At 35.2% G+C, this 24751-nt stretch overlaps 1 protein-coding gene across 4 annotated transcripts in view; it reads left to right on the top strand.

The window, feature by feature from the left end:
- ATP11B (ATPase phospholipid transporting 11B (putative)) overlaps positions 1-24751 on the top strand; it is a 106718-nt gene that overhangs the window by 68254 nt on the left and 13713 nt on the right. For 2 of the 4 annotated variants that reach the window (XM_053657595.1, XM_053657596.1), the window contains exons 20-29: positions 4211-4364; positions 5615-5717; positions 6996-7141; positions 8645-8704; positions 10254-10381; positions 12041-12179; positions 19228-19293; positions 19806-19909; positions 20313-20478; positions 22933-23018. In XM_053657595.1, the coding sequence (XP_053513570.1) occupies positions 4211-4364; positions 5615-5717; positions 6996-7141; positions 8645-8704; positions 10254-10381; positions 12041-12179; positions 19228-19293; positions 19806-19909; positions 20313-20478; positions 22933-23018 (1152 nt within the window). The remainder of the gene's footprint in view (positions 1-4210; positions 4365-5614; positions 5718-6995; positions 7142-8644; positions 8705-10253; positions 10382-12040; positions 12180-19227; positions 19294-19805; positions 19910-20312; positions 20479-22932; positions 23019-24751) is intronic. The other 2 variants (XM_053657594.1, XM_053657598.1) reach the window with 2 other exon arrangements.

The following is a 24751-nucleotide window of genomic DNA, read 5'->3' as shown; positions in this document are numbered from 1 at the left end:
GAGCATCCTGATCACCAGTGTTTTGAACTGTGCATCTGATAGGTTGGCTATCTCTTGGTTGCTTAGAAATAGTGGCTCTGAGGCTTTGAGCTGTTCTTCTTCTTGAGCCATAATATTTTGATCTGTTTGCACTTGTTACATCTCAGGTGCAGAGCGTTAGGTGTTCATCAGGGCGGGGCAACCCAGGTCGCTGGGTTATGACGAGTATGTGGGGGCGGGGTCAGATAGGGGCAGTGCTATTTTTTCTGCTCTCCTTCAGATTATAGTCCCCTCTGCCACTTCCCGCAAGCAAATTGGGCCCTTCTGGTGCTGTTCCCGGGTGAGTGGGCTTGTGCACCCTCCAGACCCTGTGAGTCTCTCCAACGAACTCTCTGAGCCTGGGAGCCTCTCCCAGCACCTCGACCCCTGTAAGTTTTTCCAGTTGGTGCTTTTAGTCTTTAGTTCCTGTCGCTGGGGTCCTAGCCTGCATGGTTAGGCCTGCACGGTCTCACTGCTCGCTCCTTCGCCTGGTTTATCTGAGTGTGAATGTGTGACTGCAGTCAGCCAGACCCGCCTGTATGCCTGGGTCAGTCTGGCCATTTTTCCCTACCGTGACCCCTCTCCGACAGCTGCCGACTCTGCCCCTCTTACCGGTCTGGCTGAATGGTTCGTTGTTGTCAGACTTCAGTACAGTTCAGTTTTTCTCTCTGTTTTGGTTGCGTTCTGATTTCCAAATCTTTCTTGTTCATAAACTTGGTTGTGCAAGGAGGTACAGTATTTCCACCTATGCCTCAATCTTAGCCGGAAGTCTGTGTCAAAGAGAGCTTAAAACAAAATCTTCAGAATCATTGACTTAGTATACAAGGGTGGGCAAAAGTAGGTTTACAGTTTGCATGGAAAATGATGTAATAGTAAATAATACTAGAATAAACTGTTTTGTGTACTCACAATTGTAAATCTATGTTTGCGCACCCCTGTATTCCTACTGAAATATTCCTGACTACAAAAGTCATGTCCATTTAAAAAAATGCTGGAAATGATAAAGAAAATTTTGCTGGTTAGTAAGATGGTACAGTTATCTAAAGATAATTGTTCTTTGTAGTTTTGAATATATTCTTTAAGTCATATTTTACTTTCAGTGAACCTTTTAAGATCATAGATATTATTCATTTCCTTTTTCGTACAGAAGCTATGATAAAAAGTGAAGATTATACTTTAAAATGAATCCTAGTCTTGGTATATGAGATTTTTATTCTATTTTAAAGATACCATCTTTTCAGTTGTGTGTATTTCCCGAGATAATCATATAAGTCAATGTGATTTTGATTTCAGATTTTCAGGAAGAATGTATTCTAAAAATCTTGAGTAGAACAAAAGAATTCCATACCTTTGAAAGCTTTAGTTTATACATTCATTTTTTTCACAAGAGTTTTGATCTCTCCTATCTAGACATTGGGAGAAACAGTCATATAAGGTATTTATTTATATATTGCTGACTCTCAGAGTACTTACATTATAGGAAAAACTCAAGTAAGTATATGGTGATAGACCTATTACAACTGAATTAAAACTGAGGCAAGAACAAAGTTATGGGTGGACAGGAGAGGAAAGAACTAGACACAGTTCTGTGGAAGCACCTGTGACTGTGTTGCCTCCTAAGAAATACACTGTTAATTGGTCAGAGAGCAACACCAAGAATAAAATTGTATGCAAATTCCCAGAGCTGAGAGGCACAAAGAACTGGTGGCAGTTATGCCCAGATAATGGAATAGATGGGAGAGGATATGGGAAGTACTGAAACATAAGACTACGGAGATGAGCAGATGCTACCTACTATGTGCCAGACCTGTGAAGAGCTTTTCCACATTTCATAAATGTTATCCCATAGATTGTGAGATAATATGCTGATTTATGAAGCCTTTTCAGAGGAAACCCCAATTTCATGTGCCTTAGGAAGGTTCTCTAGAAAAACTGGTCTGCTCTGCCCCACCCTCAGCTGCTCCCTCTTCTGCTCAGAGAGTGCTTAGGCCGAACATACTGGAAAAAGAACCAGTTGCTAAGTTTGCTCGGTAGGGAGTCACTGCAGGTGCTGATTTCAGATATTGGAGAATAAAGGAAAATACATTTTTTTAGACATTTACGTTGTAAAAGTGAATTGTTTACTAACTAGTTGCAGTGCAACACAATGGTGATTAGGCATACTGTGAAACACATTTTAACTGACAAAAGTTTTGTTAATATTACAAGTCTCAAATTGAGCAATATAGTGTAGTTTTTATAGGTTATTGCTCATTTAATACTTTTCTCACTTCTCATTTAAAAATGGAAATACAGCCACTATGGAAAAATAAGTATGGAGGTTTCTCAAAAAATTAAAAACAGAACTACCATATGATTCAGCAATACCTTTCCTTTCCCTTCCCTTCCCTCCCCCTCCCCCTCCCCTTTCCCTCTTCTTTCCTCTTCAACCTAGGACATACCCATTGATTTCAGAGATGGGGGAAGGGAGGGTGAGAAAAAATGATAGGTTGCCTCTCAGGTGGGGACTGAACCCACAACTTACACATGTGCTCCGACCAGGAATGAAACCCCTGAGCTTTCTGTCTACAGCAGGGTGCTTTAATCAACTGAGCCGCACCAGGCAGGGCCAGCAATCCCACTTCTGGGCATATATCCAGAGGAAATGAAATCACTGTCTTGAAGACACCTGTACCTCCATGTTTTATTGCAGCGTTATTCACAATAGGCAAGAATAGAAATAACCTAAGTGTTCGTTGATGTATGAATGGGTAAAGAAAGTGAGATATATGTATATACAAGGGTGGACAAGAGTAGGTTAATAATAAAAAAACATACAAAAATAAACTTTTCATATTCTCACAAGGTAAACCTACTTTAGATCACCCCTGTACACACACACAAAAAAAACCATTCAGCCATAAAAAGGAAGTCTTGCCTTTTGTGACAAAATGGTTGGTTCTTGAGGGCATTATTTTAGTAAGTCAGAGAAAGATACATACTTTTATGTGGGATCTTAAAAGCCAAACTTACAGAAATAGAGAATAGAATGGTAGTTGTCAGGGCCTGGGATGTGGGGAAATGGGGAAATGATGGTCAAAGGATACAGACTTCCAGCTTATACATGAGATGAATAAGTTCTGGGGATCTAATGTACAGCTGGTGGCTGTAATTAAGAGATTAAGCTATTAAGAGAGTAAGGACATCATAAACGTTATCACCACACACAGAAAAAGGTAATTGCATGATGGGATGGAGGTGTTAACTAATCTTATGGTAATTATTTTGTAATAATATGAATTAAACTTGTATGTGCTGTATGTCCCATCTCAGTAAAGTTGGGGAAAAATAAAAGTGAAATGGAGGGGTATCTCCTGGTAGCAGTGTGTGCTGCATTGTAAACCCAGTGGTGAGCTGCAGTGCATTGCGCTTGTGGTGGGTGTAGCGCGGTGCTACTTTGACTGCTGGCCTTCAACAACATAAAGGAGCTTGCACCAGAATGTGAATTTGTGCATTGCTTCTTTCATCAAGAAATCTTACTGTGAAAGGAGAAACAGTAGAACAAAATAGTGCGCTCAGTAATGAAACTGATGTACATAGTGATTCAAGCTTCTTACCTTTTCCTAGCAACAAATAGTTTTGCCCAGCTGCCAGTAATCAGCCCATGCTTTGAGTAGTACTCATTAGCATGTGCCCACAAGGCAAATGTTACCCATGTTTCACCATAGAGTAATCTCTCAGGTCCCAGTCCATTGTAGGAATTAATATCAAGAGCAATTATGATTCTTTTATTTCTTTCCTACTTACACATAATTTAGCTCATGAATTTTCCTGAATATTTTATATTTAATTTTTTTAAATCAGGATTTACTAAATGAAGCTAATAATGTTTCTATTTTTGTAAGACTTTATATTCACAATTTGGGAGAATATACTCAGATTATACGTTATAATTCATATTTAGAAAATATAGTTACTTAACTATCAGTTCATTGTAAAATTGAATATCTGTTTTATTCATAATATTAGTCACTCTCACTTCTACTTTTAATTTCAAGGTAATACAACTCAGTTTGTTCCTGACGTATAAGTTTTATAATAATAAAGTGTGTAGATGAATGGTCCATCTTTCAGTAAGAATCTTTTGTTTGCTGAGTATAAATAATATGACTTCAAAGTGTCTTACAGAGGATATAATTATTTTCTGTTTCAGAATTACAGAGGATCATGTGATTCAGCATGGGCTGGTGGTGGATGGGACCAGTCTATCTCTTGCACTCAGGGAGCATGAAAAACTATTTATGGATGTTTGCAGAAATTGTTCGGCTGTATTGTGCTGTCGTATGGCACCACTGCAGAAAGCCAAGGTATGTTTGTGTTATTAAAAGTTCCATCATAAGGATGTATAGATCTAAAAGTATTCTTTAAGGTTAATGCCTTATCCAGTTCCATTTGGTGGCATGCAGTATATGAATTCTATTAGGAGTTAGTCATTTCTCATGTTATGAATTTTAACCACGTACATTAGACCATATGAACTGTGAGAGTGAATATAAAAGTTGCAGCTGTTCATAATGACCTAGAATGACTGTGACGGATAGCAGTTTGTCATTTTCCTGAGACACACATTTGACCTGCGATAATTAGTTTCACAAGTTAATTACTTACCTATTGAGGGAGCCTGTGAGACTTCAGTTCACATGCATCTTCAGGTGATTCTATTGATCTCTGCTCATTCTTGCATTCTCGTGAAGTGATAATTCTCTTTGTTAAAAATAACTATTAAGTGCCCAGCCGGTGTGGCTTGGTTGGTTGGAATGTCTTTCCATGCACTGAAAGGTTGCAGGTTCAAAGGTTCTGGGCGGTCAGAGCACATATATCTAGGTTGCAGGTTCGGTCCCCAGTTGGGGTTTGTGCAGGAGGCAACCAGTCAATGTTTCTCACATACTGATTTTTCTCTCTCTGTCTCTGCCTCTCTCCCCCCTTCTTTCTTCTCTCTCTGGAATCAATAAATACAGCTTTGTATAAAAAATAGGGGGAAATGGCTGTTAAGTAATAAATAGAACTGTAGTAGGAAGTTGAAAAGCCAATTAATTTGTGTTATAAAGCTATATACATAAAATACTTAAATTTCAACTATGATTCCAGGGAAAGCCTATGCATCTATTTTTTTGTAACTCCAAATTTATAATTTGAGGTCTTAGGCTGTACCCTCACAAACAGTATCCTTACAATATTCTTTGACATGCACATCTAAACACATCTTTTTCACATGTAAGTCTAATAAATTAGACATTCAATTTTTCTTGGCTCCATGGAATTTTGTTACAATGCCTATATTATTATAATGAAACTTTTTACAAATTTAAGCTGTATTTAAAGATTCTTTCTTCCCATAATAAAATCCAAAATGACGCTATTTTCCAATGTCATTTCTTAAAGATATTTCTGGCATCTTAGTGGAGACATCCCTCCAAAATTGAACCCCAGAACATACTATTGTCTAATATAAAATTTTTTTCTATTTTAGAAGAATCATTGTGGATAAATGACTTTATATAAATCTAAGAAAGCTGAAATTTTATCATACTTAACTAATTAGCTGTATGTCTTTCAGGTAATAAGACTGATAAAAATCTCACCTGAGAAACCTATAACATTGGCTGTTGGTGATGGTGCTAATGATGTGAGCATGATACAAGAAGCTCATGTTGGCATAGGTGATTGATTTTCTTTTTTCCCTGAGCTTTAATATTGGTATAATTATTTGGGGTCTTGAATTTTTCTTTTGTAGACTAGAGTGCAATATCAAATACATGAATAAAAAATGAATGCAACGTGGTGATATATCTTAGTGTATCTCCATCAGAAGCCTGTTACAATTAGTTCAATATTTAGAATATTTAATTCCAGATTTTCAAAGACATGAACACCACATTAGTGAATTCACTTTTTTCTAATTCTTAATAATAAAGTAACTTTATTTTAACTTTAAATTTGTTGAATTACATAGAGTTGCCCTCATGGTCTTAAATTTTTGTTTTTGAATGTTATTGATATTTTTCAGTCTAAAGATTGTGCAGCTCATTTTAAAGACAATTTTAGAGACAGGAAATTATACCAGACTATAATAAAATATAAAATTTCAAATAGATTTCTAATTTATAAATTTTATCCTGGTTTTCTAGTCTAGAATTCTTATTGGATTCAGAATGCTAGTATTTTATTTACATTTAAGTTATTGATCATTTCCTATTTAAACCATATTCTGATCTGTCTTCCTCAATAATTTTATTTTACAAATACAGAAGTAAAGAGAAAAGTATGGGTTTTCTTTTTCCCTTTATTTTTATTGTTGACATTATTACAAATTTCCCAATTTTCCTCCCCTTTACCCACCTCTACCCCTACAACCATCCCCCCTCTGGCCATCACTACACTGTTGTCTGTGGGTGTTAGGTATGCATGTATGTTCGTATTTGTCAAATAAAATTATGTACTTATTTCAGATGATATTATACTTTTAAAAGCATATTTTGTTTGAGTTACGCATGAAATTGTAAAGCAGTCAATTTCAAACATGCTCATTTGTGCTAGACTCAAATGAACTCAATTTCAGTAATTTTCGTGTTCAGTGAAGTTTAAGCTCTTTCGTAGCACCCTCTCCATTAGAAATCTGTTAGCTTGGACTTCGAGCTTTGTAGTGTAATTGATGTTCTTACTACATTCTGGACTTTCAATATTATTTTTTATATTTTATTTTATATTCTGAATCTTTGAAAATTTATGTTACATGCTTAGTATATTGCAGCTTTGTATTAGATTATTAGATTACATATTTGATTTAGAACAAACTTTTGGGAACCTTCTATGTGCTATTTATTAGTATATGTTGATCCTAAGTCCAGGTTCAACTGCTATAATTAACATTCACAGATATATTATGATTATACTAATCAGTTATCAATGAATTTGCCTTTTTGCCCCCTTTATTACAGGAATCATGGGTAAAGAAGGAAGACAAGCTGCAAGAAACAGTGACTATGCAATAGCTAGATTTAAATTTCTCTCCAAGTTGCTTTTTGTTCATGGTCATTTTTATTATATTAGAATAGCTACCCTTGTACAGTATTTTTTTTATAAGGTGAGTTGAGTTTCATGGAGCTATTTTAGAGTTAATTATTGACAATAATGTGAGGCTTCAATTTAAAGAATGTTATTACCATACAGGTTATTCTGAAAAATTGCTTCTGTAAGTGAAAATAACAGTTTATGGAATATACTTTGATTACTAGTCATGCATTTAATTTGTACTGACAGAAAGCAGATCAGTGGTTGCCTGATGCCAAGGGTGCAGGTTATAGAATTGACTGGAAAGGATATATTGAGAACTTTGTGTAACAGAAAATTTACCTAGTTTGATTTGGGTAGTTGTTACACAGGTGTATAAATTTGTCAAAACAAAAAACATTATGGACACATTTTATTGTATGCAAATTAGAACTTGAACAATTTTATTTCTTTGATGTTACTTTTGTTTTAAACCAGTAATACTCATGTTTTGTTTTGTTTTATAATTTTTCTATCCTCACCTGAGGACATGCCCATTGATTTTAGGGAGAGAGGAAGGGAGGGAAAGAGAGAGGGAGAGAAGCATCAGTATAGGAAGAAGAGAGAAACATTGATGTATTGACTCTCATATGCCCTCTGACGTGGGACCAAACCCGCAACCTAGGCATGTGCCCCGACTGGGAATTGAACCCACAACCTTTCAGTTTATGGACGTTGCTCCCATAAACTGAGCCACATTGGCCCCGGGGTGAATCACTAACATGTTCTAATTTAACTTCAATACAATGTTTTCAAGCAGAGGTTCTAAATTTTTTTGTGCTATGAATGAATGTTTGGTAGTTTAGTGAGATGGAGAAATTACTCAGTATAGGGCTTTTAAATACATAAAATAAAATACATAGGATTATAAGGGAACTAATTATGTTGAAGTACTAGTGTTCTGTATCTTGACCCTTTTGGGAAAGGTGGGATTCTGTGGAACTCATGTTAGGAGCTGCTGAGTATCAAGACATTTAATACACCAGTGCATCCTTTATTGTATATATACACCTATAATTAATACCCGCCAGCCAATGAAAGAACACAGGCAGATTGCATATTGCTAATAAATGATGGTGGCAGGTTTTTTTCCTAGCTTATTATTACAGTTTTGCTGTGACATAAGTGTATTGAAATCAAAAGGTGTTTTGATGGTTTCATTTATCCTGTTTTAAATTTTTTTAGCATTTTACAGCTATTTTAGTCCTAAAGTTGAAGTAAAACTTACTTACTGTGCTGTATGTGAAAAGTATTGAATGGTAATTAGAAAGCATAAATTCAAAATTATGGTATTGCTTGGCAATGATACAAGTCAGTGATATTTTCTTCTGACATTTGCAGTGCTACTTAGGATACTTTTAGACTTTTTAATAAAATGGGATTTCTGTTTTATCATTTTATATAGACAAGTTCTTATGGACAGATCTTCTGTTTTCCGTATCAACTGAGAATGTGTTTCTGGATCATTAGCCATTTTTAAATTTTTTTCTTTTAGACCTAAATATTTTAACTATTTTCATCTAATCTTGCTTTTCAGAATGTATGCTTTATCACACCCCAATTTTTATATCAGTTCTACTGTTTGTTTTCTCAACAAGTAAGTAAATAGAAGCTTTTGTTTTATACTTTTAGAACAAAGTATGTGTGTTCAGTCTTTGATAGATACTTGGAGGGAATTTTTCATAGTCCTGCTGATAAGTAGATAAAACTTCTCTAGTGTTTTAATTAGTATAGCATTCATAATATTTATTTGTTCTCATTTTTAGTTTGAAGTGAGTGTTAATATCAAAATATATTTTAATTCTTGATACTTTAAAAAAATGGATATTAACTCTTAGAGCTTAATAGAGAATTTTGATAACTTTTTTCAACTTATGTGTAATATTTCTATAAAATCCATAAGAAGCCAGGCCAGAAAATAATTCGGAGAGTACCTCATTGTTTTTTGGGGTTTTGTTTTTTGACTCATAAAATAGTTTCAGATTTGGAAGGAACTTTAGCAGCAGAGTCCAGGGATGACACGGTGTGGTCTCAGACACCAACTCTGCTTTATAGGGAGCACCAGGAGTGCTGTATTGAAAGGGGTTCTGAAGCTCTAGGCCCAGGTCTTGACTAGCAGCACCTGTAATAAGCACGTGTTGGTGGGTCTTCGGCAGTACACGTGTCACACATTTCTCATCCCTGAGCTCTTCTGTCTTACTTTATAAGAAAGAAAATTGAAATACACAGAGATTTGGTAACTTGCCCAAACTCTCATAGCTAAATTAATGACTAGACCATACTTTGACCTATTGCTTCTGTCTAGAGCACCCTCTGAATATACCACACTGTACATTTCTAATTGATCAAGGTGTTTGTTCACATTTATTGAAATAACAAGAGCTTAGTTGTTTTAGGTTTTTTCCTTGAGTTTTGTCTGACCTTACTGTTTTCTCCAGTTTACAATCTGTAACTCCACATTCTAAGTGTCTGCTTAGGCATTGATTGCCAGTCACAATGTTTTCTTTATCAGATGAGAAATAAAGGATGCTATAAGAACATATGACAAGAAGAACTACCTATTTTTATTAAATTTCCAAGGAGTTTACAGTATCATTAAAGATAAAAGTATTAATAACAATAAAAGCCATATGTGAAGCAAAGGCAAAGTGCTAAGCAAATTAGTACTAATAGTAGCACATGTGACTGTTAGAGGAAGCTGTCATAAATGTTAAAGTTTTCATGGATCATGCTTTACAGGAAGTGTAGCAGTTAGATGCAAAGACAAAACCATGAAAGCAAAACTAAATATGTACATATCAAAGGAACAGTAATAAAAACCCTAGAAATGTGTAAAATTGTGTAAAATTACATCACAGTGACCAAATTGTGGAGAATCTTGAAATGTAGGTCCAATTTACTATAACTCCAGAATTATTTGACATAACAAGATATTCCAGTTCCCACAAAGAATAAAAATCTATGAGCTTTAAATGTTTATGTTTATGTCAGAAACAGATAGAAATTATTAAAAAAGATTTTGGTATAAATTGAAAAACTACATAATTTTTATGGTTTTTTTATATGCTTCTTTGTTTTTATATGCCTAAGTGTAATAATACTACATGGTTTCAAATCTAAAAATTCCTACTAATTTCTCTTTCTAGACATTGTATGACAGCGTGTACCTGACTTTATACAACATTTGTTTTACTTCCCTACCTATTCTGATATATAGTCTACTGGAACAGCATATAGACCCTCATGTATTACAGAACAAGCCCACCCTCTATCGGTAAGGGTTTTCCAGTATTAGACGTCCTTAACATTTCTGAATGCAAGTAGTATATATAGTTATCAATTTGTTAAAGTACCTTAAAAATATATTAGGTACCATCTTGGTGATTAATATTGTATGGTTTATACTGTATTTTTTGGACCATAAGATGCACCTAGGTTTTACAGGAGGAAAATAGGAAAAAATATTTGAAGCAAAAAATGTGGTAAAATATTTAATAACATAAATATAACATAATACTTCACCAATTTAAATGTAAACAAAACTGAACGGCAGCATTAACAACCATTATTCCTCCCAAGTTAAGGAGGGGGAGGCGAGGGGGTGCATCTTATATTCTGAAAAAAAAAGTGGTAAATTATTCCACGATTGGTCGTCTCTAGAGCTCCTAAAAAATTAGTTCATGTTCTAGCATTGCCAAATTTATGGGTAGTAATCAGTGTAAAAGGTAGGGCTGGGAACATTAATTCTCATCCTTATTCCCTGAGTTAGTCCTGGTTCCACAGAACCAAGTAATCAGAGGGATGTGGAGCTATTCCTTGGGACCAGCTTATGATTTCCACATCCATGTAACCTCCATTCTTATACAGGTATTCAGTTATCCAGAAATGGTAATAACTTAACCTTGCTTTCTCAGTATGTCTAGGCCTGGGCTTGACCCAAGATTGGCAAAGACTATTCTTCTCACAATAGCTATTGGTGACAGGAAGTTGATTGGGAACCTCAGGGCTGAACCTAACTCAAATGACTCCACTAAAAAGAACAGTCATGGCAGTGACTGAATGTTTAACAACAGAATAACAATACAGATAATTCAACGTTTTTACAATTAAAACTGAAGTATTATGCTTATATCAAATTTCTTTATCAAATGAGAAAATGAATTTGAAGGTATTATGTGAACTCTAAGCTGTTACACAGGTGTATGATTAATTACAAGTATTATTGGGTTGGCCAAAAAGTCTGTTTAGTTTTTTTCCATAAAATAATAGATACATGTTTTATTTTCACCAGTAACTTTATTGATTTGGATATTTTGAGCATGTTGGCTACCTCCTGTGTGGAGTAAAGATTGTTCTCAATTAATGTCATGATTTGATCGTTACCAACTCAATGGGTCCACCCAACTGCAAAGCATTGTCCAGTGGGAAATCTCCAGCAAGAAACTTTGCAAACACCTTTTGACATCTTCAATCAATCACAGTACCTTCTCCACACACTGTACAAATCTTTTTTTGCATTTCAGTTGTGTTTTTACCTTTTTTGAAATAAAAAAAAACATACTACACCGAAAAAGTTGCATATTTTCTTCCAACTTCAATATTAAAATGGCCATACAAATATTCACCAATTTTGATATTTTTTTCTTTAATGCACACTGACATGACAGCTGTTACAATACAATTCAACAAAATTATTTTGATGAAGTTAAAGACAGCTAAGCTAGTAGAGAGCCATCTTATGGGAAAAAACCAAAGGAACTTTTTGGCCAACCAGTAGTTGATAAATTTGGGTTTATTCTTTCTGCCAGTATTTTCAAATTTTTTAAACCAAATCTTGTTTTCAACTACAAAATGTAATAATTATTAAGTAGGTAAATAATAAATATTAATTGTACTATGTTCCTTTTTCTTTTTTTAAATTTTTATTTTACAGAGACATTAGTAAAAACCGTCAACTAAGCATTAAAACTTTTCTTTATTGGACCATCCTGGGTTTCAGTCATGCCTTTATTTTCTTTTTTGGATCCTATTTTCTAATGGGGAATGATATATCTCTGCTTGGAAATGGCCAGGTAAAATATATACATTTTTTAATTGTTTGTTAATACTTTAATTTGCTTTTTGATAACTTTCCATTATTTAAAAAAAGTGAAACTCAATTTAAATTATAAAGTTGGAGATATTAAAATGCAATTATAGTAAAATTTTAAGGCTTTTACTTAATAAAATTTTATGCAAATCAAAATTAAAACAAAAGGGCAATATAGTTTAACATTGAAATGGAACTCAAGGTACTAGACAGTTTTGCTTTTCAAAAATGAATTAATACAAAGGAATGTTCATGCCCCTGTGTGCTGCTTGCTCACTTCAGGATTGTGTTTTAATAATAGCTGCTGTTTGTTTACTGCTTACTTTTGTGATGACTGCTTTACATGCCCCATAGTCTAATCCTCACAATAATCCTATTGGAGAGATACTGTGATTCACCTTTTTAAAATGAGAAATGAGTATTTAATGTTTTATTTTTTGTTCTTTAATTGCATGAATTATTTTTTGGTATGCTTAGGAAGTGCTATGTGCACAAAAGCAATTTTGAGGATGTTGTAAGTTACCATTTGAAATGGCCACTTTCTGAAATATGAAATTGGGAAGAAAGAGTGTGACATAGTACATTGTTACCGTGTCGTAATTGGAGTTCTCCTATTGAGAGACTCTTGGCAGAACTGGCCTCTTTTTCTAAACTTATCTGGATAGAAGGACAGGAAGTGACAGCAGTAGTCCTGTTGTGGACTGGAAATGCTTGTCACCTTTAGTTCCCTTTTCCGTTGACAGTACTTACTTAAGTTTTGCAAAATATATTTGGAGACACAGACATACAGGATTTACAAAGAGGTGGATATTAAGTTTTATCTGTTCTGTAAACATTCATTGAGGATCAACCATTCCCTTGAAATACCATACTAGGTTTTGGATATTTGAGAGTAACGAGCTTAAGAGTCTTGTGAAGGGTACAGAAAATAAGCAAATAAAATAATAAAATCTTCAAGTGCAGTGAAGGAAATAGGTTTCAGTTATAAAGAAGCTTGAATCATTTACAGTTCAAGCCCTTTAGGACAGGGGTGTCAAACTCATTTTCACCAGGGGACACATCAGCCTTGTGGTTGCCTTCAAAGGGCCAAATGTCATTGTAGGACTGTATAAATATAACTACTCCTTAACAATTAAGCAGGAGCTTGGCACTGCCGCTGAGAAGAAACAAGGTACCAAGCTGGATAAAACAAGGTGGAGGGCTGGATTTGTCCTGTGGGCCTTGTGTTTGTCATCTGTGCTTTGGGCTGTAGTGTAGGAACATATATTACTACCACTTCACTTCTGAGGACATATTTAGCCTGATTTGGACAAAAAGATTGGTGAATCTAGTTTGTGTTGCATTAAAGTTACAGCACTTCCCAAATAATAACTGCCTTTTATTGATTTTTTTCTCTGTGCCAGGTGTATTATATGTATTAGCTTATTAAATTGTAATAACCATGTATGTGGAAAATGTCATCTGTTATTTTTGCATGTTTGACAATTAACCTCAAAGAGGTTGAGAAACTTGCCTCAAGAGACAAAATCACCTACTTTGAGAACCTCTGCTCCAAGTGGAGCAGTGGCCTAGGGTCTCAGTGCTATGTCATCTTTTCTTTAGCTGTACACAGGGTGAACTCACTCTTCTTATGGTTTAAATACTGCTTATATGCTGAAAACTCCCAAATTTACATCTCTGCCTGTGTCCTCAGATTTAAATAAGTAACTGCCTTTTCCAGTTCTCCTTATTCTAATAAATGCTACCACCTTTTACCCAGCTGCTCAGGCAGAAGGTCTTGGTGGTTATCCTTGACTTCCCTTCTGTCACAGCCCATGTGTAGTTGCGTTGGTTCTGGTGTCACACATATGCTAAGTGTTTATACTTCTGTCCTTCACACAGTTCAGATCATTGTCTTCATTTTTTTTCTGGATCATGACAACTACCTCCTTGTTGCTCCTGCTCCTGCTCTTCCCCTTCCTGCTGTCTGTTCTCCATACAGCAGCCCACATGATCATTTAAAAATGAAAATATGATCACATATCCAAGGATCTCCTCAAAATCGTTAGTAACATATCCACTCAGATCTGCTGAAACATCACCGGCCTAAGAAGGTCTTTCTACTCGCTCCTGTGTAATGCCACCTCTCTCATCTTTTATCACTTCCTGGACATTTACTCTGTATAATTTTTCTTTATAGCACTAACCACTACTTCAAGGTATATATTTCTAGCTTTATGTGATTATCTATCCCCACTAGGTATAAGCTCCATGAGGAGGGAGGGTAGCAACTTTATCTTATTTATCTTACTTATCCCAAGTCCTGGAATGGCAATTGGGCTGTCAAAAAGTTCACTTAGTTTTTTCCATGCAATGGCTCTCATCATGCTTAGTTTTTAACATCATTCAAAACAATTTTGTTATATTGTGTGTGACAGTTGTCTTATCAGCATGCATTTATGAAGACACATCAAAATCCATGAATTTTTGTGCAGCCATTTTAATATTGAATATGGAAGAAAATATGAAACATTTTCAGTGTATTCTTTATTATTTCAAAAAAGGTAAAAAAACAAAACCGAAACACAAAAATGATCTGTACAGATTTATGGTCAAGATGGAAGCATAGGTAAACATGCTTGACCTCCTCATGCAACCACAGAAAGAATTACAACTATACCTCAAAACAAATAACACCCAGAACTGTCAGATAATCAAGCTGTATGGAAGTCTGACAGCCAAGGATTTAAAGAAGCCACATTGATCCAGAGGGGTAGGAGGGGCAGAGACGCAGAGACGCAGTGTGGTATGGCAAGGCAGCGGTGGCAGAATGAATTGTCTCACATTGATCGGTGGTGGATAAAATCAGAAGGGATACCTTGGGAGCCAGCAATCCAGCCCCAGGCTGTACTGCACAGCTGCATATACCAGTACCAAGAAGATAATCCCCATAACTTCTGGCTATAAAAAGCAGTGGTGGATGGGCAGAGGAAGAAACTGCTGGATTTTCAGAAGACTCTGTTTAAAGGGCCTACAAGGACTTAGAACATGCAACCCCCCCCCCCCCCCCAGGCAACAGCTGGAAGAGTGCCAGTCATACAGGAGGAGTAAGTGAAGTAACTGGAAACAGGGTGAGTGCCAGGCAAACCTCCGGAAGCCAGGCTGCTGCATTGTACCCTCTCTGAGCCCTTCCCCCACAAAGAACCATGAAGTGGCAAAGAGGGTTCCCCCCATCCTGGTGATTACCTAAGGCTCTGACCCATACAATTTACAGGTTCCTTTTCTACTAAGACAGGAGCCAAAGCAGCTCTACCAAACACACAGAAACAAACACAGGGAGGCTGCAAAATGGAGGAGACAAAGAAATTATGGCCCAAATGAAAGAACAGAACAAAACCCCAGAAAAAGAACTGAATGAAATAGATAACCAACCTATCAGATGCAGAGTTCAAAACATTTGTGATCAGGATGCTCAAAGAACTCATTTAGTACAGCAACAACATAAAAAAGACCCAGGAAGGAGTAAAGGTTACACTAAGTAAAATAAAGGAAATCTGGGGACTAACAGTGGAGTGGATGAAGCCTGGATTCAAATCAACAATTTGGAACATAAGGGAGAAATAAGCATTTGTCCAGAAGACCAAGAAGAAAAAGGAATTCAAAAAAATGAGGATAGTATGAAGCATTTGTCCAGAAGACCAAGAAGAAAAAGGAATTCAAAAAAATGAGGATAGTATGAGGACCTCTGGGAAGTCTCCAAACATACCAACATCCAAATCATAGGGATAACAGAAAGAGAAGTGGAAGACCAATAGACTGAAAACTTCTCTGAAAAAGTAGTGAAAGAAAAATTCTGCAATTTGTCAAAGGAAATAGACATACAAGTCCAGGAAGCACAGAGAGTCCCAAACAAGTTGTACCCAAATTGGACTACACCAAAACATATTATCTTTAACCTTTGGCATTTTAAAGAATCTTAGAAGCAGCAAGAGAAAAGAAAAGGGTTCCCTACAAAGGAGTTCTCAGAAGACTCTCAGCTGATTTCTCAAAAGAAACTTTGCAGGCAGGACCAGGCCATCTTCTACACTGGAAGATGTTTAGCAGCACCCTGGCCTCTACCCACTCAAAGCCAATAGCAGGAGATAGCCGACATACTCAAAACAATTCAAATCAGTATGTTATTGATGAAAATGAAAAGTGCCTTATTTTATGTAGAAAAACTAAAATTACTGTTTGGCCAACCCAGTAGATACTCAGTTACTATTTATTGAGTGTACCAATGAATGTTTTTAATTTTGGATACAAGTTTGGCTTTATTAAATAATTAAGTAACAAATTAAGTTAAAAGAAGTTATACATACAGAAAACAGCAGATAGTGATAGAAAGTGTTTTGAGCATCTGTCTCTTTTGAGGAAGGGCAGAGCTGGGTTTAGTATAGTCTAAACCTTGCACATTTTGGCAGGCCCTCCATTAAGGAAAAAAACAACAACTATAAGTACAAGCTTACATATACATGGAAATAATTGAGTTACATAAATAGGTCCCACTTAACCCAAGCCAATGTAGTAAGCCCAACTCAACTTCTCTTTAGCCAGATCTCCAAAATGCCCTCTGCCACTCCCATCACTAGCTCAAGGGGAAGTCAGAGTGGAAAGAGACCGCAGTACTGATTAATTGCTGTTGAAATACATTACTCTTGCTAAATTAATAAAAAAAAAAGATGTGTTATCTACAGCTCCCTCTAGGGCTTTGAATGCAAAAGGGAGCCCTAACTAAACTCTCCTTCTGAGAAAGATTCCACGTAGCTAACCCCAGTCTCAGTCCATTAAAACCAGATACTGAGGGATGATACGTGCAGTTGTTACCACATCCAGGTGCAGGTTCCCAGCTGCATCTCAGAGCTGCCCACATGGCCCTGAAGGGAGAGACTGGCACTCCTCCGAGAGCTCAGCTGAGTGAGACCCACCGATTCTCAGTATTTCTAGTTCATTTCTAGAAATGACTAAAGTAGGAAAAGGTAGGTTCCGTATGACTTTTTCATTCTTTTGACAAACTCCTCAGATACCCTTAAATAAAAGAATATTAATTGGTATTTCATTATTGATGATAACTATTATTGATTGTTATTAGGCACACTCTCCCTTTTATATACCCTAATTCTTATAAAAACCTATAAGGTTTTCCTCTATTTTACAAATTAAAAAAGTGAGATACAGAGAGGTTAAGTACAAAGTACTTTGTACTTTGTTAAGTGTCAAGGGCCACCCCCAAAACCAGAATTATCTTCTGGAGGGCAGGCACCCTGTAGTACAGACTTCCCCCACTAGGTGAATATTCTAGAAGTCCATCTGTATCTATGTACCAGCTGGTGGTGTGAGGCTACATTCAGCTTGTGTGAATTTTTTTTGAAGACTCATTTGCCTGTGAAGGGTGATTTATGAGCATTCCTGCTCACTCCATGCCGAGTGGTTTTTGACAAAAAAAAAAAAAGTCACGATCTACATGCTGCACCCTTTCTGCTCACCCAGTCTCGCCCCGAGTGACTTTTTTATGATTCCCTGGGTGAAAAAGTCACCAAAGGGAAATGTTTTGCCAATGTGGAAGAGGTGAAACAAAAAACAGCAGAAGCATTAAAAGACATCAAAATAAATGAGTTCAAAAACTGTTTTGAGCAGTGGGGGGAAAGTCTTGGTAGATGTATTATATCAAATGGAGAGTACTTTGAAGGTGACTGAAGTTTAAACATGTAAGTACACAATATTTTATAAATGAATTCTGAGGTTTTTTTGGGTCCCCCCTCAAAAATGCTAATTGTTAGAAATTTGTGGTAATAAAACAGCCTTTTAAATAATTTTCAAACCAGTGGTTAAGAGTATGACTACTTTAAAACTAAATTAACATAAACTTCTGGTTGTGTTCTTATTTGTGGAACTTGAATCCTGACATTCTTTGGGGATTATGTATTTTTAATAAACTATAAGTTTTTGCCGCAAAGTTTAGAGAAATACTTTCTAACGTGCGGAGCATTTTTACATGGAATCTTTTAAGGAGTATTTGTCAGCCGTTCTCTCTCCTTCAGGTATTGGTTTTGTGTGTTCATTTTTTTCCTGCCCTGCCTGTGCTATGTCCAGAAGTACAGTGGCAAGTTATCCACTCGAAGTTCTGGTTGGAATATTTTAGAAAATACTGGATTGACCAAAGAGTCTGTTTAGCTTCTTCTGTAAAATAAAAGACATTTTCACCAGTAACTTTATTGATTTGGGTATTTGAGTATGTCGGCTCTCTCCCACTATTGGCTTCTAGTGGGTGGAGGCCAGCAGTGCTGCTAAACATACTGCAATGTACACGACAGCCCCACGGCAAAGAATTATTTGGCCAAAACGTCATTAGTACCAAAAACTTTGCACAACACTTTGGATACGTTTGATCAGTCATAGCACCTGCTTCATACACTGCACAAATCCTTTTTGTGTTTGTGTTTCAATTGTGTTTTTACCTTTCTTGAAATAATAAAGCAAAATATGCTGAAAATGTTGTGTATTTTCTTCCATTGTCAGAAATTCACCAGTTTCGATAATTTTTTAAAAATGCACACTGATAACAGCTGTCACAATACAGTCTAACAAATTGTTTTAAATGATGTTAAAGGCAGCTGAGCGCTCTGAGAGCCATATATGGAAAAAATAAATAACTTTTTGGCTATTTCAGTGATTGTGATCAAACAGGGTTTTGTAATAATTTTTACTGTGTGACAGGAATAAAGCAGTTACTCTATCATTCTAAGTAAAAACAGTCAGTGCCACACAATTCCAAACTGACCTTGGGTTTTCAGTCTGATGATACACGATGGATGACAGTAATACTCATGATAATGCTTACGTTGTCTCTTCTTACGCCCCCCTACCTTTACTAATCTAGTCACAGATTTGAAATGCAACTGGCTTAAATAGTGCAAGTGGTGTTGAGTCAAGAGTAAAATTACGTTTGCCTTATATTTTACTTAGCATCGTGGTGACACATAATGCAATAATGGTTTGTTCTTTCTGTCTAGATGTTTGGAAACTGGACATTTGGCACCTTGGTCTTCACAGTCATGGTTATTACAGTTACAGTAAAGGTATGATACAGAAATTAGACACATGCACAAATTTTGTGTCTATATAATTCATAGTTAAATTTCTTTAGCCATAGATAACATCCTTTCCCTTTTCCTTTTTTAGTCATAATTTCACTGATTGTTCTTGAATAGTTTATTTTTATTTTTGTCAAAAATCTTACTTAAGTTTATTATTTGGAAAGCCTCTGTGATTTTTATGGTTAAATAAAAGTTAATCCCACAGTAATCATTTCTGAAATTTTACTTCTCTTTATATAATGCAAAACAACACAAGTTGTTTCAGACAATAGAGGAGAATAAAGTAGTCATGAAATTTCAATGCTGTTTCATCACAGAAGAAAAATATTATAAACTTTCATTGTTCAGTTTTCTACTATGATCCTTGCATTAATATTCATCTTCTTAAAGACTTTGCCATAGGAACTTTAGTCACTTATAATTAATTCATTTGTGATTTTCATCTTAAAGGTTAAAGACATTCTATTATAAGAATTTTTTTTAAATTTTTTTAGATGGCTTTGGAAACTCATTTTTGGACCTGGATCAATCATTTTGTTACCTGGGGATCTATTATATTCTATTTTGTATTTTCTTTGTTTTACGGAGGGATTCTCTGGTGAGTGACTACATTGTAATTTTTTTAATTGGTTTTAGGAGGAAGGGAGGCAGGGAGTGAGGTGAGGGGGAGGAACAGAGAATCATGGATTTGTTGTTCCCTTACGTGCGTGCGCATTCGTTGGTGAACTCTGGCATGTGCCCTGATGGGGATGGAACCTGCGACCTTGGCGTGCTGTGGTGACACTCCAGCCAGCTGAGTTACCCAGCCAGGGCAATTGAAGTCTAACTTGTTTTATTAACTATTCAACTAATTACTGATTTCAAATTTTGAGCATTATCCCAAACTTGTATTCCAGATTAAAATTGTAACTTTCAAATATCGTGGGTTTACATGATGTCTTGATTTAAGAAACTGTATGGTCAGTTTCTACTTTTATTAAGCCCACTTTCTTTCTTTGCAGGCCATTTTCAGGCTCCCAGAATATGTATTTTGTATTTTTTCAGCTCCTAGCAAGTGGTTCTGTTTGGTTTGCCATAATCCTCATGGTTGTAACATGTCTGTTTGTTGACATTGTGAAGAAAGTATTTGACAGACAGCTCCATCCTACAAATACTGAAAAGGCACAGGTATCCATTTTTATATACAAAATCTTTTACTTAGGACTTTAACTGTGAATAGCTGTCAGTATAATTTTTTAATACTAGAAAATAGGAAATTTGATGTTTTTGTATTAAGCATTTTGCAGTCTAAATATTGTTATATCTGATATTTTTGTTTTTATTTAACTGTATGACTCCTGAGAAATTATAATTTTTATATATTACATTGTTATTATACCACTTCACATTTTTAAGGATAAAACTGTCATGTCCAGATAATAATAGTAAACATGTTTTAAATAATATTGTCACAGCATTCTATCAGACATATGTAATTGGGATATATATTCATGTCTTTAGAAACGTTAGAATTTGAGTAATACTCTTTCAGGTTATATTGTTTTATAAAAAAGTATAACGTAAGTTCTTTAACAATAATTTTTAAATAATGTTGATTTTTATAAAATACATTCTCACCAAAAATTTATTAATAAGTATTAAACTACAATAAATAATAACAGTGTGTTGCATAGTGTTTAAGAATATGGTCTTTAAGGCCTGATACGACAGTTCCGGAGCTTGATGCCTGCCACTTGGTAGTTAGTTCTGTGACAAAGTCTCCCTCAATACCTACCTGGGTAAAATTATGATAGAAATGTCTGTTTCATTATCTTTGTAATGAGGATTGAATAAAATAAGTCCAAACACTTATTTGCTCAAGAAATGGTAGCTGTGTAGTTGAATGTGCCTTGTTTGTATATTTGACTTGTACATGAGCTAGAAGTATTATCTTAATTTGTCTTTAATTATAGTTTAGCATTAGATACATATCCTCAAGAATACATTCTAATTAACTTTTATGCCCTAGTAAACAGTGAGTTTATTATCATTTAGCTATGCCGAGTTTGAGGATTTTCCCCACATGTTTGCTACCTTACCTGCCAAGCAAATTTTGTTTAAATTTTGGAAAACTAGTTACCTATTCTACAAATAGAATTGTGGTCCCTAAGTAGTAATTTGAGTTAGGCTTCCAAAATGATGCATTGATTTTAATTTCAGATGAACATGTCAACATTTCTTTAGCCTGTATTTGCTTTGGTAACTCAGTTTTGACCAATACACATTTTAACCCCACTGAATCATCATAGGCCTCTGAAGTCTGACAAACTCAATTCAGATACTGTGTTAACCATTTATAAAATATATGTCTTTAATCAAGTAATTTTCCTAAGGCTCAATTTCCTCCTCTGTAAAATCAGAATAATTACTATCCTACACGATTCTTAGACATAATGAATATAAAACACCTAACCCTGGCCCTGTATGTAATAAGTCCTCAGTGAAAACGTAATTATGAGCATGATGAGGATGTTGATCTGATTCTGATCTTCAAAAGTGTGGCTAAAAATGTGCATAATCTGATTACTCTGTCTTTGCATATATGGAATATCAGTGTGGGAAAACTTCTATTCTGCAATACATAATTCTTAAATATATATCAGAAATGTGTACTTATCTTTTTTAATCTTAAGAGATCAATATTTTCAGTGACAGAATACTATTTTAATACATTTTTTATACCTTTATAAAGAACACATGTTCATTTCCCTCTTTTGGCTGATATAAAGTTACATTTCACCAAAATATGTTAATCATACCACTTTGATAGCTTTGGTCTTCATAAAAGTAAATGATTGGATTTATTTACACGTACCCTTAGAAATTCTATAACAGGCAGTGCATTTGCCAATTACGATGTGTTTTTATAGAGACTTCTTGAGAGCCTTTTTGATAGCCTCCTTCTAAAGAATCCATAGGAAGTATTTTGCACCTTAAGGGAACCCTTAGACAAGAAAAGGTTGAAAGTATTTATATGTATTGTAGTTCTATTACCATAGGTTAAAGTTGGTTAAAAATGGAATGTGCAATAAAATCAATCATTTTGTTTGCATGCCAAAGCTAATATAATCTCCCTTTTTGCCCCATTTTACTTTAAATGACTTGACAGGTGTTCTGTTGTAGTCTGATCCAAAGAGGAAGTCTGTATTTCCACTCAGGAATCTTGTTCTGGTTTTTTTTCCCCCCTTAACAGTGTATGGTCATTCAGATCCCATGTATGACATCATTCCTTCACTGCCTTATACTTTCACCTCTAAGTTCAAATGATGAAGAAATGATTAGAAAATTGTTAGGTACTTCATTTTTTTTTTACCAAAAGTAGCAAGAAAAATTATATCAAAAGAAGAGTTATCAGCATTTATTTTGAACCTTGTTTTTCTCCAGAATAACAATGTGGTGTTAAGAGTGAAGAAAGCCAGCAGCCCTTCAAATGTCGGTCGTGTATATGTACCATGTATGAGATTTCCTACTCTTGTAGGAACAGATGTGTCTTTACAAAGCTTGTCCTGTGTCTGTCTCGTAGGTGATGAATGCAGCTCACTGACTTGTTGTGTGTCCCATCCCTTTTCTGTCCACTTATAGATGTACTCCAACACAGTTGCTTTAAGTGACGAGTTCATCGCACTGCAGCCATTGTCGAGGGCAAGGAATCAGCTGAGCAAACTTAGGTAGAGTAGGAGTAGAACCTTGTTAACTTCTGCATGCTAAAGGCCGATTCAACTATTTAAAAGATGGGCAGAGGCATGAATTAAGAGTGGAGCATTTTTTGTTAGCACAGCTCTGTCTCTAATTTGACTTTTATTAATATGTATGTTTAAACCTAAAGATAAAAAATCCATTTCTTCATTGAGATGAAACTTCAGCATAAAAACAGGACCAGAGATCTATACCTTGTTATATATTTTCCACCTTAACTACCTTTTGTAGCACAATTCTAATGCTTCTGCTTGTCATATTCGTATTTAAGAATGTTCCTGCATGTTGAGTAATTTAAGCTACCAAAATTCATCATAAAATCTAAAGTTTTAAGTTTCCGTTACTTGAAAATGAGAGTTGCCCATTTTTTATCTTGCCTTAATCTGTGTTGTAAATTTATGTGCATATTTGTTTTTGTACATTGTAATGACTGCTGAAGCATTTCATATCCTTGCTACTGTTTAGTGCATCTATAAATTGAACATAAATTTTATATCTCTTATATATCCCTTTATCTCCACAGACAGATCCATTCTTTCATTTACCACAAAAAATCCCAGTAGTGTAGAGATGTCTTTTGATAGAAGACAATGAGAGCTTAAATCCTAAAACTGTTGATAATTAAGATATCAAAACTATATAGTATTAATTTTGATTCCAGTTTGGTTTGAAGGAAAAAAGTAATATAACTAAAATATTTCTTTAGTTTCTTATTCTATCAGTATTTTGTGGATTCTTAAGTGTGTGTGTGTGTATACACACACACACACACACATATAATTATTTTTTATCTGCAAGGTTTTTAATCTCTACATTTACTTGACCAAATAAATGGCTTTGACATAGCACCACTTAAATAACTTCTTATTAAATAACTCTGTGAGTTCATAATTCTGAGCTGTTCTGAAGTTTTATCAGACCTTTTGATTCTATTATTACCTTCAAGGTTTTGAAATATTTTACTTTGAATTACAAAGGTGTAATAATTGTAGATGAATATACAAATGAGTGGTTAAGTGGTAGCCAACTAAAATTTATGTTTAAAATAAGAATTAAAATCAAAACAAACTTCACCTTGGTTGAGCCGAATATATATATCATATTTTATCTGTATGTGCCTTTCTGAAAAGAGTGGGTGGTATTCATCAAATTTTTGAGCATGTAATTATTTAACTCAGGTAGTAGGAGAGCTCATTATTTAAAGAACACTCTGGGAAACTCTTTTGTCAAGTGAAGATAACTTTTGTATTGAGAGTAATTGTAATTTTTATGAAATCATATTTTTATAAATCATACTGGCTTAAATCAAGCCCCAAAAAGAATGAGGTAGGATCATAAACTAGCAATCTGAGGCTCCATAATGATGTAACAAAAGTAGTAAGCTTGACATTCGCCTGTGAAAGAACACAGTGATAGCAGAATAGCTCAAGTGGACTTTGCTGCAAGCCAGTCTCCAGTCAGGTGTTCTAAGAAAGGACAAAGAGCCCTCCTGGGGAAACAACGGGCCTGAATGCCACCCTTGGCAGTGCTCCCTGTGTGTTCTAATCAAATTAGTTCACCTGTCTGAGCCTCCAGGTTATTCACCTATCAAATGGGCATTTTATGTACTGTGATTTATTTACTTACTATCAGCATCAGAGAAAAACAAAAAGAAGAAATACTGTGCTCAGCCAAAGGCCAGGTAGAAATAACAATTGCTTAAATG

This window comes from Artibeus jamaicensis, unplaced genomic scaffold, assembly GCF_021234435.1.
Source record: "Artibeus jamaicensis isolate MK-2021 breed Jamaican fruit bat unplaced genomic scaffold, CSHL_Jam_final scaffold_474, whole genome shotgun sequence".
Classification (NCBI taxonomy): domain Eukaryota; kingdom Metazoa; phylum Chordata; class Mammalia; order Chiroptera; family Phyllostomidae; genus Artibeus; species Artibeus jamaicensis.
This window is presented reverse-complemented; position numbering and strand designations above follow the sequence as displayed.